The sequence below is a fragment of the Strix aluco genome, chromosome Z, assembly GCF_031877795.1.
Source record: "Strix aluco isolate bStrAlu1 chromosome Z, bStrAlu1.hap1, whole genome shotgun sequence".
NCBI classification, from domain to species: domain Eukaryota; kingdom Metazoa; phylum Chordata; class Aves; order Strigiformes; family Strigidae; genus Strix; species Strix aluco.
Genome location: NC_133971.1, coordinates 94,919,452 through 94,938,849, shown reverse-complemented (window position 1 = coordinate 94,938,849; position 19,398 = coordinate 94,919,452). Strand labels below are relative to the sequence as shown.

General features: G+C 40.9%; 1 protein-coding gene across 1 annotated transcript in view; it reads right to left on the bottom strand.

Moving 5' to 3' along the window:
* Positions 1 to 19,398, bottom strand: part of LOC141918062 (netrin receptor DCC) — a 629,575-nt gene that overhangs the window by 302,939 nt on the left and 307,238 nt on the right. The window contains exons 4-5 of the mRNA XM_074812087.1: positions 11,229 to 11,379; positions 10,731 to 10,867 (exon numbers count right to left, since the gene is read on the bottom strand). Coding sequence (XP_074668188.1) covers positions 10,731 to 10,867; positions 11,229 to 11,379 — 288 coding nt within the window. The remainder of the gene's footprint in view (positions 1 to 10,730; positions 10,868 to 11,228; positions 11,380 to 19,398) is intronic.

Below are 19,398 nucleotides of genomic sequence, written 5' to 3'. Positions count from 1 at the left end.
AACCCATCGCTACTACTACGAGCTGTAAATACTTTCCCAGCAAGCCACAAGCGTACCACTGAAGCCAACGTAAAACACTGAAGAACAGCAAAATCTGGGCAAATTCACAGGAATAGTGCTAGATACATTCGTTACAAGTAACAGATATTTTTAAGTCTTGGATACTCTCCTGCCTTCTTTTTTAATAATTGAATTTTGGCAGCTGCATTAATTCATGTTAACTACGTAGTTTAATGGGAACTACTCCATAACTGAGTGGAGTTCACCATTCGTTTCATTTAGGACCTTTTATAACCATTCATCAAACCGACAGCCAATCGCTCTTGTCAAGCCGAATCAAACCAGAGCCAGAAGGCAAAGGGAACAAAAAAAAAAAGTCTAAAAAAGTCTAATGAGCACTGCCATTCATCTCGTGTTATAAATAGAGTGCGCAGGGAATCGCAACGGCGGGTAAGCACGGCGATGTCAACTTTCCTCCTACCTGTGGAACTCTGCTCTAACTCTGAGTTTAAAGACGTGATGTTTCAGGAAAAAAAAAAAAAAATTTTGCCCTCCAACAATTACTCGAGTGTGTCCAGAGAAGGGCAACAAAGCTGGTGAAGGGTCTGGACCACATGTTGTATGAGGAGCGGCTGAGGGAACTGGGGTTGTTTAGTTTGGAGAAGAGGAGGCTGAGGGGAGACCTCATGGCCCTCTACAACTCCCTGAAAGGAGGGTGCAGAGAGGGGGGATGAGTCTCTTGAGCCAAGGAACCAGCGCCAGGACAAGAGGGAATGGCCTCAAGCTGCGCCAGGGCAGGGTCAGACTGGCTCTTAGGAAGGATTTCTTTGCAGAAGGGGTTGTTGGGCGTTGGAATGGGCTGCCCAGGGCAGGGGGGGAGTCCCCATCCCTGGAGATGTTTAAGAGTAGGGTCAACATAGCGCTGAGGGATCTGGTGTAGTTGGGATCTGTCAGTGCTAGGTTAACAGTTGGACTAAATGATCTTCAAGGTCCTTTCCAACCTAGATGACTCTGTGATTCTGTGATACTTTGCTAAAGATAAAAGGGATGATGAAAATCAGGCTGGAAGGGACCCTGAGAGATCACAGCCCACCCCACTGCCCCATAGCAGCATATCTTTCATTTACACGGGCCTGATAACTGCCCATGCAACCTGTTCCTAAAAGCTACACACCTTTGTAAATTAAAAGAAGTTGGAACAGGCAGACAAAAAAAGTAGTTTATTTTTAAATGACACAAGTGTGCTTTGCAATGAGATCTACATATTTTGACTGCCTTATGCAAGTACCAGGGTGACTTACTCTCAAGCACTTCCCTGCAGAAAATACTCTGGAGAGCTGGGGAATAGTGAGCAAACCACTCCAAGGGCAAAAGAAACCACTTCTTTTCTTACAGTATATATTCATGCAGTTCTTAGTTTATAGCACAAGAGATAAAAGATTGTCCTCAGAAGTAACCCAGCTGTAGGCTCTTCTCTCCACTGAGACAAAGAAACCAAGTAGAAAGTCAGAGCCGAAGAGCCAAGGGTCAGGTTAGGTATTGGAAAACACTCCTCTCCGAGGAAGCTTTCCGCTTACAACATTTAGTTTTACAAAAAAGAAAGCTTTGTTATTTTTTAAAACAAGACATTGAAAATACACGTAGACATCTGTTGGTTTTATGTCTCAAATCAGGCCAGCAACAAGGGGTAACTCATTTCACTTGCATCTTCTTTACTTGTTCTTTTCAATTTTTGAGGGGAAGTATATAACACGGTCTCCTTATTGGAAGTAGCATAGTGCCAAATTATGCTAATATATTAATTATAACACCATACCATGAGAGTCCTCGAGTTATTTATTCTTATTCAGAGAAGCAGCTGAATGCTACAAGCAGATGAGGAGGTACACAGCGACAGAAAATATACCTCCTTCCCCAGATTTTGTTATGTTTCGTCTTATCCCGTTTAATGCTCAGAAGAAACTTAATTTATACTTAAATGTAAATATCAAAATGTAGTTACTAGTGTTATACAACAATTACACAGTTATAAAGTAGTAAGGCTAGTGCTTTTGAAAACCAGGGAAATTTTTAAAGACGATATGTATTTTTTGTAATACCAATACACATGAAAAGTTGGTGAACAGCAGCTATAGGTTGTCTGACATCACATATGGCTCAGTCCCATCACTAAGGCTCAGCTTTTCCCACTCCTCTAAATGCAAAAACCCACATCATCCACTTTGAGCCTTCTGTATCAACACTGCTCAAAAACCTTCTGTACAAAGAGCTTTAAGGGTAATATTCAGTGGTAAAATTTCAAAAAATGCAAGGAGACTCTCAACAGGCACTTCAGCTCCCAAACCTCACCAAAGGTCAAGCTGACCTACAGCAGCTAACCCACATTTTTTACCCCAAACACTTTCCATAGAGTCCAGATTAACGGTAACTTTTGCGCAAACGATTCACAGCTCCCCTGCATGTTACTCGACTCAAGGTCATATTTAAAACACAAACCAAGAAGCAAGTAAACAGAAAAAAAAAAAAAAAAAGATTTGTCTCCAAAGGGTAAGTAGCTTCTTTACTGCTCAGGGTCAGAATTGGCTCCCAGAGTTATTTAGGCACTTCTCCAAATCTCATTTAACACCTACGCCCGTAAGCAAAAATCAATCCTAAGAAATGTGCACAAAGCCCTACAGAGCCTAGAGCCAAAATAAAAACCTTAAATGAGAGATGGCTGAAGTAGGCAGCTGGGGCAGCAAACTGTGCCATCACCGGTTGGGACGGGGAACATCTCCGTTGGTCCACGTGATCCTCATGAGTTCCACTTGAATACACAGCTATACAAACCAGATGTGGCCAGGCTGAAGAGGGTCCAGAGAAGGGCCACAAAGGTGATCAAGGGACTGGGCAGCCATGTGAGGAAAGGCTGAGAGAGTTGGGTTTGTTCAGCCTTGAGAAAAGAAAGCTGAGGGGAGACCTCATCACTATGTTCTGCTATTTAAAGGGTGGCTACAGAGAAGATGGAGACTCCCTTTGTATAAGGAGTCACACGGAGAAGACGAGGGGGGACGGGTACAAGTTAATCCTGGGGAGATTCCGATTGGACACAAGAGAAAAATTTTTCACAATTACAACAATCAGCCACTGGAATAATCTCCCCAGAGCAGTGGTGGATTCCTCAGCATTGGACACCTTGAAGATTCAGCTGGACAAGGAGCTGGGCCATGTTATCTAGACCAGGCTTTTGCCAAGAAAAGTTGGACCAGGTGATCCTTGAGGTCCGACCAGGTGATCCTTGAGGTCCAACCAGGTGATCCTTGAGGTCCAACCAGGTGATCCTTGAGGTCCAACCAGGTGATCCTTGAGGTCCCTTCCAATCTGATCCCATCCATAATTCCCTGATACACTGGCAGGACCATGGCAGGGGACAACACCCTCCCTGGCCCTGGGTGGGATTAGCCCGCTGTCACCGCGGTGGGTCCGCACATGAACACGCCACCGCACGGGAGGTTTTCAGCAGCAGCAAAGCTCCCTTGTCTGAGAGAAAATATTGCAGAATATCTCTGCGACTATTGCAGGCTGATCCATAAAATTAAAAGTTTAAAAATTAGACTGTGTATAGACCTTGTATAGTTAACTTCCCAACACTCATTCTCCCGTGGATTCAAAGGGATTTCCACGTGAATATTTTCCCCTTAAACATAAACCTGGAGATCATACCCAGACACAGCAATTTTCCTATGATCAGCCAAGTGAGCATCGGTATCGCAGAGCTTGTTAGGTGTATTTATTTTTAATAGGATTGAATTTAAACACCATTATCAGAAAATGGCAACATTGGAGTTTCACTCAAGTGCTTTTTACAAGTGTCAGGTGCTGAATAAGGATTTGATACTCATGATGCATTGACAAGAATTACATTTCCACAATGGTCTCAATTAGGCACTCAACTCCCATTCCATCCATGGCAATAAAAATTAGCTAACTGTCCTTCAACCACACACCATTACCAGGATGAGCTTCCCTTTACCTGCAAGTAGGCATTCACCTCATTATTCACAGACCCCATTAAAGGAAAATCACTCAGAACAAATTCTTCAAACTGCTCTAAAAGCAAAACACGGTATCAAGCAGAACAGGAAAAAAAAAAATATGGAAATTCTCAAAGATCAGACTGTTGGTCATTCCAGTCCAGCCTTACTGACAGTATTAGGCAGTATCAACAGCTGAGTAAACTGGGAGAAACTTTGTGGTAAATACATACAGAATAATATACGCTTATAATATAATAATTATGTTATATAGAAGTGGATGCCTCTTCCCATAATAGACCAAGTCAGCACTGAAGATCACACAAATATATATACACACTTCTATATACACATATCTTCTATTTATATAAAAACACACAGAAGAGTCTGTTGAAATCCTATTTTTTAGGTGTCCAATATGCCCATATCCAATAAGACAATGCCAAATCTTGCCTCAATCTAAACATCAGTTGGGTCTTAAAACTATACTCTTATATCAAAGCTCCACAGATTAAAATAACACTGTTTAAAAGGGAAAACCAAATAATTTCATCAGCTTTACATTTGCAGAAGTGATGTTAGCACTCTCGCCTACTCAAATATTTTGTCTGTCTCAAGGACATTCAGTCATGACACGAGTTTCTTGACTCGTTGAGGGTGCAGGATAAGCCAGCCATTCTGCTTGGACTGCTTGGCTGAACTGCTCTATGTAGTTTAAGATTTTATATTTTTTTTGTTTTTTTAAAAAAAGCATCAAAATGTCGAGCATGTTCACACATAAAAGAAAAACTGCAAAAATTTCTGCCAAACTCTGCTGATTCCAATACTTGCCCTGACTCAGCGTGCCTGTGGAAGTGCCAGGCATTCAGCCATGCATATGCTATCTTGTACCCCATCTTCAAGTGTCCTATTAATAAAATATTCTTCACACATCAGCCTCAGCAAGGACAGTCCCCTTCCCCCTCACCATCCTTTGTAACTCTTGCCGCCCTTATGTTTTCCCTCTCTTCAACTGCGCCCATCCAGAAGGCAAAACAAATCTGAGTTCAAGAGGAACTTTGAGTAAAAACCCGTCGGGTCTCAGAAACAGACTCAGAAAACCTGTGGCACTACGAGGTGCTTCCCAGTTTACTGTTTATGTCAGCCCAGACCGTCGTTAGCGCCAAGAATTCATCATTTCTGTCACAGAGTTACACAGCTCTGCTCGTACTGTCATTTCTAATTTAAGTATTAAAAAAAAAAAAATCCTCGAAGGGAGTAGCTAACATTTCAAGATCAGCTAGAGTGTCCCCAGAACGTTATTTTATTGTCACTACTTGTATTTAGCACCGTGCTCTCCGTTAGCCACGCAACGGTAGGTAACTGATTTCAAGGGGAAATGTTTCAGCTTCAGTTGCATAAAATTCATTGTAAACACTCTCCAAATGTATTTTTCCTGGATGGAGAATATAACTGGCTTCTGTAAAGCCATCAAACGCTATAGATTAGGTAATACATATTTTTTAATTCTCTAAATAAAGAGGCGTGAACACAGAAAGAGTCATTGATCCGGCTGATCTAGTCCAGCACCTTCATCTTCAAAAGCCTGGTTACATTTCAGCACGTAAACCCAGTATTTCCAACACAGTTGGGGCTGCCTGTCCCACGTCAACACCCTAAAAAAAGAAATCTCTTCCCAAAGCCTAATGTAAATATTTGACTTCCATGTTTTCAGGTGACAGCGCCATTAGTTTTCCCTTATCTCAGTGAGAATGAGATATCTCAGCCCCATCAACCTTCTGGGAAAGGGCATAAAACCCCCACGTCGGGCACTTCTGTCTGACTTGACAGAGGAGCTGCAGGGATGGAAAACTGACGTTGCCATGTCACAGACTCAAAGTTACACCTGCAAAACAGACTGGATGGTTTCAATGCTTCCATTCACATGGAAATTATCAGTGTTGAAACTTATCTGGAAAATGAATGGGAGAGAAGCAGTCTTTGCTTTGGGGAGAGGTTGGGTTTGACATTCATTTGTCTCTTTTTTGCCTAAACCATCACGAGATCTATCGTATTACTGTGCTGCCATATAGACGTCCTGTTCCTTAAGGAGCTAGAAACTCAGAACAGAGAATAAATTCAAGAGTCTCTTCCGTGCTTGGTTTCTTCAACAAGATAGTAGGAGCAAAATTAACTCACCGCACCGTGTGGGATCAATGAAAAACAGATCCTCAGGTTACTCAAACTTCGTTAGGTTCACCAGCTTCTGCAGAGCTGCTGGAACGTCCACCCACTGCTTATCTACTGGTTTATAATAGTGGATAATCTGTATTTTGGATATTATTTTCAATGAGTATATACCAAGAGGGTGCGTCACTGGGTTTGACTTTCAACATTAGACTCTAACTGCTTTTGTCAATGTTTCGGGACCGGGGAGTTTGTGCAAGACCAGCTTAAGCAGCGCTCACAAAGGCAAAGTTTCTCATTTTTCACGCTTTCATTGCTGTGACAAGACACTGTATGTGATGCAGGCTTCCTTCTTAATACTACTCTCTACCGAAGCGATTCACACACAACAGCGTGATCCACGCCTGCTTTATTCAGTACTTCCTATGACCTTGATCTCTGAATAACCATTTTGCTACAGGAATTTATGCAGCAGAGTCAGAAGTAAAACTGATTTGACCAAGACGCACGGTGCTTACAATCCTTCATTCTTGTCAAAGAGACCCAGGTGATTTTATAAGCCACTTGTCTCATGTGGCCTTACCTTTGATGTAGCTTTTCTTCCGCAGTGGCAAAACCAGTGCTAAAAACGCTTCATATTAAAAACTCCCTAGTAAAAGGCATTTGCATTGAAAAAAAATGCTTCCAAACTGCAGACAAGTTGTTTGTAGCTTATACATATGGATGCTTGTTATAAGTTAGCAACGGTGTTTTTCTGCAAATGCTGTCTTTCAGATCCAGTGGTGGGTTTTTTTTTTGCTTTTTGCTGCTACATTCTCTTACTTTAGGTAGTGACCTAAAAGTATCTCAAGCCAGCATTCCTCAGCCAACACTACTGGAAAACTGTTCCCTTCTCTGTTCCTCCTTAAGGAACATTTTAGGAAAACTGAGTTAAAAAATGTATTTAGAGCTAAATAAATGTATTACCTCAATCTCGATCCATTTAAGAACAGCTGCCTGATTCAAAGGCACTGCTAGTGTCATTCTGAATAGATGCATTAATATGCAAAGGGTAGTTGACAAAACTCAACTTTCAGAGGATGCAACGCTCTTCCCCTACTCTATCACTTCAATTACGGTTTGGTCTTTGACACAATTAAGGGACAATCCAAATACAAAACAGGAAGAAAAAGATATTATGCAAAATAGCATATCAGGAAATCTGTCGATTCAGTTATGACCCCCAACAGAAAATGGGATTTATAGATTTAGATCCTGAAAGGAGGTTAGCTACCTGAAAGGAGGCTGCAGAGAGCTGGGAACGAGTCTCTTTAACCAAGTAACAAGTGATAGGACAAGAGGGAATGGCCTCAAATTGCACCAGGCCAGGTTTAGACTGGATATTAGGAAGCATTTCTTTACAGAACGGGTAGTTGGGCGTTGGAATGGGCTGCCCAGGGAGGTGGTGGAGTCCCCATCCCTGGAGGTGTTCAAGAGTAAAGTTGACTTAGCGCTTAGGGATATGGTGTAGTTGGGAACTGTCAGTGTTAGGTCAATGGTTGGACTGGATGATCTTCAAGGTCTTTTCCAACCTAGACAATTCAGTGTGATCTCTCCCAGGACTGTAAATCCCAGACATTTACCCCACCGACAAACCAGGCTGCAAACAGACTGAGATCCCACAGGTAGCTACACGGTATGGAAGACTTTTTTCTGGATTTATGTCATTTTCAGAACATTTAGGGAGTTGGGGTAGGGGGTTTCTATGCTACAACAACCGAGCAGACTTCCAGTCTCGCTTAACAAAACACGAAACAGAAAAGTCATATTAAAAATAAAACCCCTCAGAGGCCAAAAGGCAACAAGCCCAAAATACACTTCTGAAAGCTAAAAAATGTTCAGAATATAATTGTCGTTGACACTGGTTAACACATTTAATCATCTTCAAACATTTGTTTAAACACTAAAGCTCTCTAAAGCTATCGAGCACGCAGATGATTCATACAGTATCTAGGTAATCCGCACCAGACCTTTTCATTTTCATTACACAGGGAGATGTGGTGAAAATACTGCTAAAAGGCCGACATGCAAAATTAAAATTGAGCAAAATATATCATCTCTTCTTGTAAGTTCATTCACCTCTTGCAATTTTAGGCCTATATCCAACATCGAAGGGGTTATTTTTAGCTCTTTAACAGAACTAATAGGAACTCCATTGTGAAACGCTCCATTTCTTGCAAATAGCCTCATTATTTAAAAGATCAAAAGCATCTTGCTACCATGTGATGTAACTAACTTTGATCTGATGTTGTCTACTCAGACTTCAGAGGAGATAATTATTGGACTGTTAACTTTTTTTGCACTCTGACTGCAAATATCTCGTTTATCCCTCTTCCCACTACAGATACATTAACAATTAAAGGATTACATCAATATTAAAAAAAGTCTGGCAAGAAAATACTGATGGGCAATTTACAGTTTGTTCAATAAAGAAGCATAGTCACTCTAAGGAAACATGCACAAATATCTGCATTTGTATCTAGCCAAAGAAGAAAATAAAACTAACAATTAATTATCCTGTTTATGAGATATAACGATTACATGAGAAACTTCAGCGCGTTTGAGAGTTTCCTACTGGTAAGGATGGATTCAACAAATTAACAGATTCTGAGCAAATCTGCAGCCCGGGTGCATTGCTCTGGAACGAGGTATCAGGGGATTGCTGTCAACATCTCTCCAGTTTAGTCATGTAATTTCCTTTGAACCCTTTGAATATTTTCTGTTATTAACGCAAACATACGTGAACACGATGTTGCATTTTCAGTTCAGGCTGTCACAAATGAGTGACCTACTCATGAAACTAAGAAACGTACATCAATATCGTGCCAAATGTACAGCTCTCTTCTTTTAATTTGTTCTGTATTTGTGAATTCCACATGCGAACAGAAACTTTACCACAGAAATCTTTGACCTACCAACAGGGTGAACACAATTACGTCGTGCTATGGCAACGCAGTTTTGGTTTCCCCTTGCGTCAGCAATTGAGGCATCTTTCATCTTTGCGTCGGTCCCGTTTTACGCTTAGCGCTACCTTGGCATTCCGTCTTCTTCTCGGGGAGATTTTCATCCTCTCGTATCCATCCTTACAGTCATGTCATATTGCCGACACATACCTCTCAACGTGCATGAAAATTTATGTACTTTTAATTTCTACATGACACACAGCGGAAGGCATAATGAAGCCAGAACTAGATCCATCACAGACAACGCAGACAAGAATAAATTCTTTAAAAGGTAACATAAATGCAAAACTCCTATTAATTTTCACAGGAACCGCATGGTCAGAAATAATCTACGCAATGATCCTCAAGCCACAGTTGCTGTTACCAACAGATATTGCAATCTATCGTTGGGCGGAAATATCAGTGTCATTTATTTCTCCTTCTCAAACAACAATTAGTCACCTGCTACACACTAGATTTGAAATCAACACATTTCAGTAAGGCAGATAAAATACACTTTAACCCAACAACTTACCTGCCTTTTCAACAGTTGATTCCTTACAATGAAAATAATTCCATAATAAATGAACCTCCGCAATTATAAAGCCACACTTTTATTTTTATCCAGTAAAACAATGTATTCCATTAATGTACCTAAAGAAATAGAACTGAACCCTCCATCACCACTAATTATTATATTCTATTATGGCTTGACAAAGCATATTGTTATATAAGCACTGACTATCCCATAATCCAAATTAAGGCTCTATTCACTAATAAAAGTATTTTTCACCCGTAAGCTTTAAAGTCAGAATGCAAAGTGAACAGCACATTGAAATCTGTTATTGTTTGACTAAGTATTAACTATGGCGTTCCTTAGATCCGACTGAATAACACTAATGTACTCTGTTATTGTTCAACGGTTTAAATAAAGAAAAAAGAAAAAAGGCAGCTATTAGATTTAAACCTATTTCAGATTCCATTAATATTTGCCACGAGGAAGGAGCGTGGGGGAAAGCAGGTTCTGTCAGGAGGGCGCTTTCATAAGATTTAACAGTGGGAACCCTCCGAGCATCACGGCTGAGTGAGAACTTCCACAAATTTACCTGGACTTCTGTTAATTTGGTGAGAAGATGCTAAATACGTGGATTTTTCTGATCTTACTATATTGACTGTTCACAACATTTAAAAAAAAATAAGCCACTACAAACCTGATTTACGACTCACACTGTGCATGACATCATGCACAACGGGGACATCCCTCGCAATGCCAAAAAAAAAAAGGCTTCAGGAAGGAGAAATAAAGGGAAAGGACCACGTAGAGAAGGCAGTAGCAATTAGCATCTGATACCACAAGATGTTTGGGAACAGCAAAGCTACCAGGCACGGTGGGAGATACTCAAAGATTTATAGCACTTGGTTTCCATGGGTGCCAATACCGGATCAAAGCAGGGAAGGGACTTGGACAGGCTGCAGTTATTTGGAGTTCTGAAAATTCAGTGTGAAAAAGGGAATAGTAAAAAAAAAAACATTCTTGGAAAAGCAAAGTGGACGTAGTTCATGTACTCACCCATCACCGACAGCTCTGCAGAGCCACTGCTGTTCTCGTTTTTGTAGGTGACTACACACGTGTACGTCCCAGAGTCGTCGTCGGTCACGTTCGAGATGAGTAGGTTGCTGCCAGCCAGTAACGAATACTTTTTGGACCTGAAACATTGATAAAACACGTCCACAGCACGTTAAGGTGCTATCTCTCTCTAGAAAGATACACGCAATAAATTATGCTCTAAGTAGTTCTCAGCTGCGATTTGTGCCGTTAATAGCTTTACACTTCCATTTTAAATACCAGCCAGGTGACATTTATATCAAATTCCACCCTCGGATTTGGTGCAGAGAATAATCAGAGCAGCAGGTGAAGGGACACATCCAGTCTCATTATTATTCAGGAGGAAAATCTCACGGCCTCCAAATCCACCCCATGGAATTTAAAGCATTACTCAGTGGTTTGCCCGTACTTTGCTCAAGGAAACGTAGCGTTAGATACGCGATCCCCGAAGGACTGAGCTACCTGACGGGGAGCGCTTCATCGCCTCGCAGCCACGTGAAGGTGGGAGGGGGGTACCCAGAAACGCAGCATTCCAGGACGGCATCCTTCCCTTCCATGGCCACCACGTTCGACGGTCGCTGGAGGAAAAACTGCTGCCTGTGCAAACCTGGACCTACGAGAGCAAAAAAGACCATTATCATCCATTAAAAAAAAAAAAAAAAACAACAACACAACGCCACAACATTCTTTTTGTTGGGAATGGGGAATATAAAATGCCTGATCAATAACAGACCCAAGAGACTCCAGCTTTCACAGATTCTTACTGATGGAAAAAAAAAAAAAGAAAAATCATGGTACAGACATACAAAAAGTTGTATCAAATGGCAATCTTAGAGCTGCTTACAGGTTGAACCCAAGGGAGCAATTTGAAGGCAGAAAAATACCAGCTTTTGGGAAAGTGAGAAAGGACTGTTTATAGCCTGGTATTGAAGTCAGGTCTTGGAAAGCCACAGGACAGTCGTGGCAAAAAAAGACAGAGACATACATAAGGTTAAGAGTAGTACTGGATTAATGACGCTATTGTAGAGTTGCAAGAGGGAAGTTCATAAATATGGCAGGTGAGAAGACAAGGAAAGCTTCGAGTTAGGAGAACACCGAAGATGAAGAATGAAATAAACTGAAAAAACTAAATGGAGAAGGAATAAGTAGAAGGGTTATTGCCCCAAATTCTCCTCTTCCTGAGCGAAGGTGTCCACAGGGACACCCGGCATGTCGGAGGCTGTCTCAGCCCTGGAGACCTACCTGTGGGCAACTGAGCTGAGCTCAGGGCACCTGCTTTAGGATGAACTAAAGCCCTGCCTCTGACTGCCACGGATGGATCACAGGTGACCAGGGGGCAACCTAGACCCACGTCTCCCCCACTGGGCCTGAAACACCAGCAAACGGAACCACACGCCAAGGAAATCAGTTGGGTTTGTTTGCTTTCTAAATGAGTCTGTGCCTTCTCAAGAAAATGAAGTCATTTTCTTATCACAGATGTTGAAACAAATGTGCTGGACTACAGCCATTAAACATTACTCCTTGTTTCCTGACACAAACATAAGAAAATTACACAATATAAATGAATATTCCCAGCAAATTAACAACTACAAGATCTTCCAGGATCATCTCCAAGTAATTAGCTGGTTCTCCCATACAAGTAGAAAGAAACCGTAACAAGCTGCGTGCATTTGTTACGGATTTACAACAGCATATTTTAACTTCTTGCTGTAACCAGATGGACATACAACTTCCAGCCTTCAGTAGTTCAACTGCTGCAGAAATTATCACACAAAACTCAAAAGCTTCAGTCTCTGGAGACATCTTAGGTGGTCACACTGATGCCTTTGCCCCGTGAATCGCACGGTGTCTCTTGTAATAACCATAAATACACATATTACCTTAACATATGCAATTAAAGACGTGGTAGATAACTAGCAGAAAAACAGAGCTTTTCTTGTTAGTTTTATTTTGATTTTTTTTTTAAAATCAATTGTCCGAAGATGAAAACAGATGTGCAAAAACTGAAAGGAAAAGAAAAAAAACCTGTAAACAGCATCCCAATCTTAATACAGGGATGTCTCCTTCCCTTCCAAAGCACTTAATTCTGAAATCATAAAGAAGTCGTCTGATTAAAATAACGATCCTAGTTAGGATGGAAGATGTGAGCAGCAGTAAGAAGCACAGCAATAAAAATATAGGAAAATGACATCAATGAAGATTAAATTTGAAGCTAGAAAAAGGAGATGATTGATAATTGAAACCATCGGCTTTAATAGAATACATTTGGCTGAGAACCTTCTTCAGATACACCTGGAATAAATGGAATTCCAGACTGGATATGAGACAAAGCTGAAAAATCCTAAACCACACAAGTAGCAGCTCGATACATATTGCCGTTCTGTACTTGGAAAAAAGCAGATTAGCACATTCCCATCTTAGTGATGTGAAATACATCATTCCTAGTCTCCAATACAACAAAAATGTTAATGAGACATCAGTATTGTCTTAACTCCTCCAGTGAAAATAATGTTTTCATTAGAACTCTGTCAGCACTCTGAAGATCAGTTAATAACTCATATAGATTCAAGCCCCACCGTACTGCAACCAAAATGAAACACAACAGTATTTGATTTGGGATTTTTCCTCTCTCCTGTCATCTACCTGGCAAAATTTCGGATGGTCCCAAGGGACATAATTGAATGAACAGCCCACTGAAAGCAAACCTGCTGGAGTTAAAGGATGCAGGCAGAGAGCTACACCAAGCTCAAGGTTAAACTAAGAGGGTACAAACATGAGAAACTGCTGAACACTGGAAGGGGAAGGTCATCGTCCAACATCAAATTGGGACTCAAATCATTAGACAATAATGGTAGATGACAGAGGATAGACTCAAAGGTAGGCAAGTATTATTTATTTTGTGATCTTCTAACCTAGAATTGTCAAAATGTTTTAGTCTAAAATTTATTCAAATTAGGTCTGTATTTAATGGGTAGCTACATATAATTTCAGCATGAGAAAACACCACCACTACCCATCCCTGTAACATATCTCTGCTTTCATTCCCAGCTAAAGCTTGTGTTTAATCACCATTGTCTTTTCTCTTGCTTAGCTCATTTTTTCAGCATTTATTCTCATTTAGGATGGCTCCTTTTCCCTCCAGCACCCAACTGTGCCTTGGGCTGGCTCCTGCTCGCCTGCCCTGTGGGGAAACACCCTGGTGCCTGGAGGAGGGAGGGGGTCCCACGCTCCACCACGGCACGGCTATCGCCTGCTCTTCATCACTTCCATCTCTTGTGCCATTCAAGACTCACAAACAGAAGTCTAAGCTTGTATTTGAACTTTTCTGAACTCCCTAATGACTTAGCTGCTAGCTGAAAAGGTGGCATCTTCTTTACATCCCTCTTTCATCCGGAAACGCAGCTCAAAAGCAGACGGAAACCAAATGTGTCACTTGTGAAGCAACATTTTTCTGCTTGATTTCCAGTTGAATAGAGAGTGCAGCTTAAAGCCATGTAGAGAGCTGAAGAAGATATCTGTTACAGGAAGGGAAAAAAGAAAATATTCTTTTCAGAAAAGAAGCGGAGGGAAGAGAGTTGTGGTTTCAAATCCGTGAAGATCAGGACTTGCACATTATTCAGGGAAGTCCCAGGAGGTGGCAGCTACGGCCTCGGGTGTCATGGGTGGAACTCAGCACCGACTGTACCGAGTACAGCCCACGGAAATCACAACTGCAGTCAGTCCTTGTGTCCGTGGGGTGACTACTACCAGAGGAGTCCGAGTAGAACAACTAACACATTTTGTTTAATCATCAAAAAGCAAAACCATAGCTTTTATGCTACGAAATGCTCGTTAGGAGGACTGACATGCTATCACAGGCTATGGAAGTTGGCATATCACCACCTTGGGGTTTGTGCCACCTTCCAAAGAACAGAGGTGGTCTAAAACCAGAGCTCAGTACCTAGGACACAAAAGGCAGTGGTATTTGAAGCTACAATTCCTTAACCGTAACCTTAACAAGGAACCAAAGAGCCTCCAAGGACACCCCTTTCCTTAGGGTTAGCATCCACGATTACCTCTCGGAGATCTGCCTTGAACAAGGGGGTGGTGTTGGTCGTCAAGAGAATTCATTAACCAAAAAGCTTGTGGGACAAGAGACTGCAGATCTCTGCAGTAGAGTGTTATACTGAAGGTGGTGCAGTATCCCCCTACATATGCTTGGCAGGGGAAAAAATAAAATAATTTAAGATTTTTTTTTTAAAAAAAATAATAAATCACTAAACATGTTCTGAGTAAACCCTACAAAAATATGCATCAGTGACACAACAGACCATGTGAGGAACTTGGATCTTCCTGCGAGCTTACGAAAGCCCAGGCAGCAATTTCAGTCTCTGATTCAGACTTGTCTGATAAAACTTCTCACTGTTGCACCAGTGCAACCAATTATTTCCTGTTGATGAATAAAAAAAAAAAGATCAGTCCAGCAAAGTAGGTTTTTGCATAGAGAGTAAGGAAAAATGTGTGAGGAGATTTTAAGACTAAAGGGCCATTAAATCCTGTTTCTTGTATGGACAGGCCACGGAATCACACTCATCCTGAACTCAAAAGCACGTTTGAATCAAGTGTGTTCTTCGGGAAGGCATCCAGTCTTGATTATAAAGATATCCAAGGTCTTGTAGAGCCCTTCTCCACTTGATTAAAGAGCACTCGGTGTGTTCTCCCTGACAAGGTACTTGTACACCATAATCAAGCCCACATAATCAACCAACTCTGGACTAGGCTTTAGCAGATGCAAAATTCTTTGCATGAAGCCCTGGCTCCGCTGGAGTCATCCCCTTCATTTCAGCCCCGAGACATCATTTGTGGCCTAAGCTCACGGCTGTGATGCCCCCATCCATGGGGAAGGGACAGGACACCTCTTGGTCTTTTTCAACATTAACTTTTTAAGCCAACTGCTTGGAAAAAAATAAATCAATGGCCATAGACCCCATCATTGGGGTGCTCAACGTGCACGCTCGGAGCCTGTGGTGGCCCAGCTGGAAGCCAGGGCTACGCTGACTTCCCAGCCTACAGAGCACCTACCACATTGCTGGCATTTGTTGATTTTATTTTAACTAATTTCTATATATTAATGCTTAAGAATGAACAGATATGCCTAAAACCAATTATAAAGCGGTGAGCTGTAAGAACTTATTTTCCCCGAACAAAGCAAAAGCTCTCGTTTCATATTTACCATTTTTCTTGAGCACACAATGTGCAGTAATGAGGTACAGCCATACACATATTTTCCATGCTCGTTAAATCAATGACACATAGTTGAAATTCAAAAGCACAAATAGGATCTGTGAATGCATATATGATTGCGATAGCCCCATTACGCTGATATCTGAGAATACCACGCTATCTGCAAAAATATATATATATACCTTCACAAAGCCTTATTAGTGTAAGTCATTTTATTTCCTTTTTATAGATGGTTAATGGAATAATTGAGGTATTTTGTAACTAAGGGCATTCTGTAGAAGGGAAAGGCCTCAAATTAATTTTTTTCACATTTATTGAAGGCAGTTTCTGCCACATTTTACCAGAATACTTTCTAGTCAATCACTGATCATTCTCTCAAACCCTCAGATCTCTGTCGATATACATTGATATGTGTTGAAGACGTCTTTAACTCCCACCCCAAATTGGTCTTCAGCAAGCGCAACTCAAGACAGCGCAATTTATTTCTGTCTTCCAAGGAAAATGAAGTTGCAAGCAGTTCATCCGGATTCAACAATACACATACACGTCTTCAGCACTCAAAGAGAAAAATAACACTGCAGTATTTTAGCTACATTATATATTGGGGGAAAAAAAAAAAAGGAAATGCTTTCATAAAAATGCGTTGCATCCTGTTGTACGGCACCTCACTGTGCTAAGCTACGTTGCACGACTGCATTTGTAAGTGTTGTTTGGTTGACGGAAGGCTCCCATCACATCATACCCATGGAAATTTTTCTGAACGTATTTAGATGATATTGTACTTTGCCAGTACAATTTTAGTTTTTTTATTGCAGCGGTTTTTATATTGCAAATTACAGGACTGAGACGCCTTTAATGTGACACTGATGTGACGGACTATCTCTTAAGTGTTCATAGTTACATTTCTAAATTCGATTAAGAGAGATAAAGATTTATACCAAATAAAACCCAATTTTGCTCTCTGCTGCCAGTGAAGAAAGGCCAGCAAAATTCCCCAACCTGATCTCACCATCGTGCCTGGAGGCTGAACACTTAATCCCAATGAGAAAGCGAGGGTTGTGTGTGAATAGCGTTAGAGCAATCTGTCATTACGATGATACCGATCTCTCAATATACAGAATGCATTAAAATGTATAACCAGAACGCAGTCGCTACTTCAGGATTTCCTTTTTTTGCTTCCACCTCCCAATCCCCTTGCTAGCATTTCTCTCCTTCAGCCCTCCCGCCCTCCCCTCCCAAAAAACACAAGCCTGGCTTAGCAGAGCTCAGGGATGCGACATGACCAAGAGCATCGAAGTAATAAGGACACACAAGGATTGTAACATTAGCACCGACACGCATCAGGGCGTGATGACATTTTTCTTACTGTAGTAACTTCCAAATACATTAAGTAAAGTGCACGGAAAACTGTGCCAAGTCGCTGCTGGAACATGAGACTATACATCAGGGGTCCTATTTCCAGCTTTAATGATGATTTCTTGAGAGACACTCTGTTTCCTCATCCATAATGAAGACAAAAATATTTACAAGGCCTTTGACTGGTTCTCTGGGATCCTTCGGTAAAAGAATAATATAAAATTTATTACTGCGGGGGTAGAGAAGGGACATCGCTGGTTTGTATTTACAAGAGAAAAGGAGGAAGCTTTTTCTCTAGCATTAAAGTTTTAGAGGCAAAATTGAAACCAAATGAGGAACTGCTCCACAACCACATTATCTTCTATCCCAAAAACAGAGACTACAGCTGAGGTGAGAAAGTAGCAACACATTTACACCCTTATTTCCAGCTGAGCCACAGAGCTTTGGCAGACATTTAGACCTACATCATCCTTGAGATGCAGACACAGAAGCAAAGCCGTTTGATTCAGGTAGTAACTGAATCCAGAGAAAAATCTAATGGAAGATTTTCAATGCAGCCCTCTGAATATAACCGGAGAGGAAAGAGATTTTAGTCCCAGTCCTGGTCTGTTGAGTTGAAAGAATGAAAATAATTTAAAAAAAAATTTGAAGACTAACTTAGTGAACTTCTAGAGACAAGTAGCACCCTCAAATTGATTCGTAGCTTTTAAATGGTAAATACGACAGTCTTTTAAATCATTTTTATGGCCGTTCTCTAAGCCTCCTCCAAAATTCCTGCAACATTTCCAAAAACATGGTGGCCAGTCACACACCCTACGTCACGCTGACCTCAGCATGGAAGTCCCAAATCTCCCGTGTCACGAGCCGGCCGTCACCGGTGTTACCCTTACCAGGATTTCATTACCCTCTCATAGCACTGTCTCACCCTTCCTTCTGCTGATTATTCAAATTTTTGTCATAGGAAAGTGGTTGCTCTGGCCCCTAGGCTCTCCTATGATACAACCAATAGGACCAATCCCATCAAAATATTTTTTTTTAAATTCTGCCCCATTTATAAAGTTCTGTCTAGTGATCCACATTGTTCAGTATTTACCACCTCTGTGATACGTGCATACACTTTCAATTGCAGTTTTATTGTTATATGGTATATTAGAGAGTATAGGATCAAGAATATATCCCTGACTCTAGAGTGAGGAGTCCCAGTAAAAAAATTAAAAATCTGCTCAGTCACCATTTCTATTTAGACACTTCATGGCTACAAATTCGATTTAGCATATAGATACCATATTTATTTCCAATTCTCTAATTTCTTGGGCAAAAAAATCCTCCCAGAAATCTACTATAACAATACAAATTATCCCCAAAAATTTATGCCAACATCTTCCATTTTCATACACCGATACTGACTGGTTTTAATTGCACGGACCTTTCTATCATCTTATGTCTCAAAGATGCCAACCTGAGAGACCATCAGGTAACTCAAGGGTTGGTCGGTTTGTTCCAGACCACTGGAAACTTCAATATTCCAAAGTTATGGTCAAGAATTGAAGGTCCTGAGAATTTCTCAGCTCTTCCACGAGCTACGTTTTAATCTGGATATAATGACCTGAAAAGATCTGCGTTCGGACAAGCTTTTTAAAACCACTTCTTTCAAGATAGTACTAATTTTTTTAATATTTTTTTTTTATATGTAAAAATACACTTGCAATTCCCCAACAGCCATTTGATTCACTCCACTTATGTTCTCTCTGGCTGATAATTTGACTCCTGCACAGGGCAATTCTCTTCTGATTTAAGAGGTAACCTCACCAAAGGTAGTGGTGATGAGACAGTCATGTATGTTTTACTAATAAAGTGGGTTAATAGCCAGAAAGGAAAGCAATGTGTTCCATGCAATTAAAAAAACCCAACAAAGCATAAAAAACCACACCAAAAAACCCCCAGAAATCTAAATACTACAGGTTCATAAAAAGCCCAACCTGAACATCTCTGATGTTTAGGATCTATAATAATCATTAATAGTCACCAGTAGTTTATGAGTATGTTGTTATTA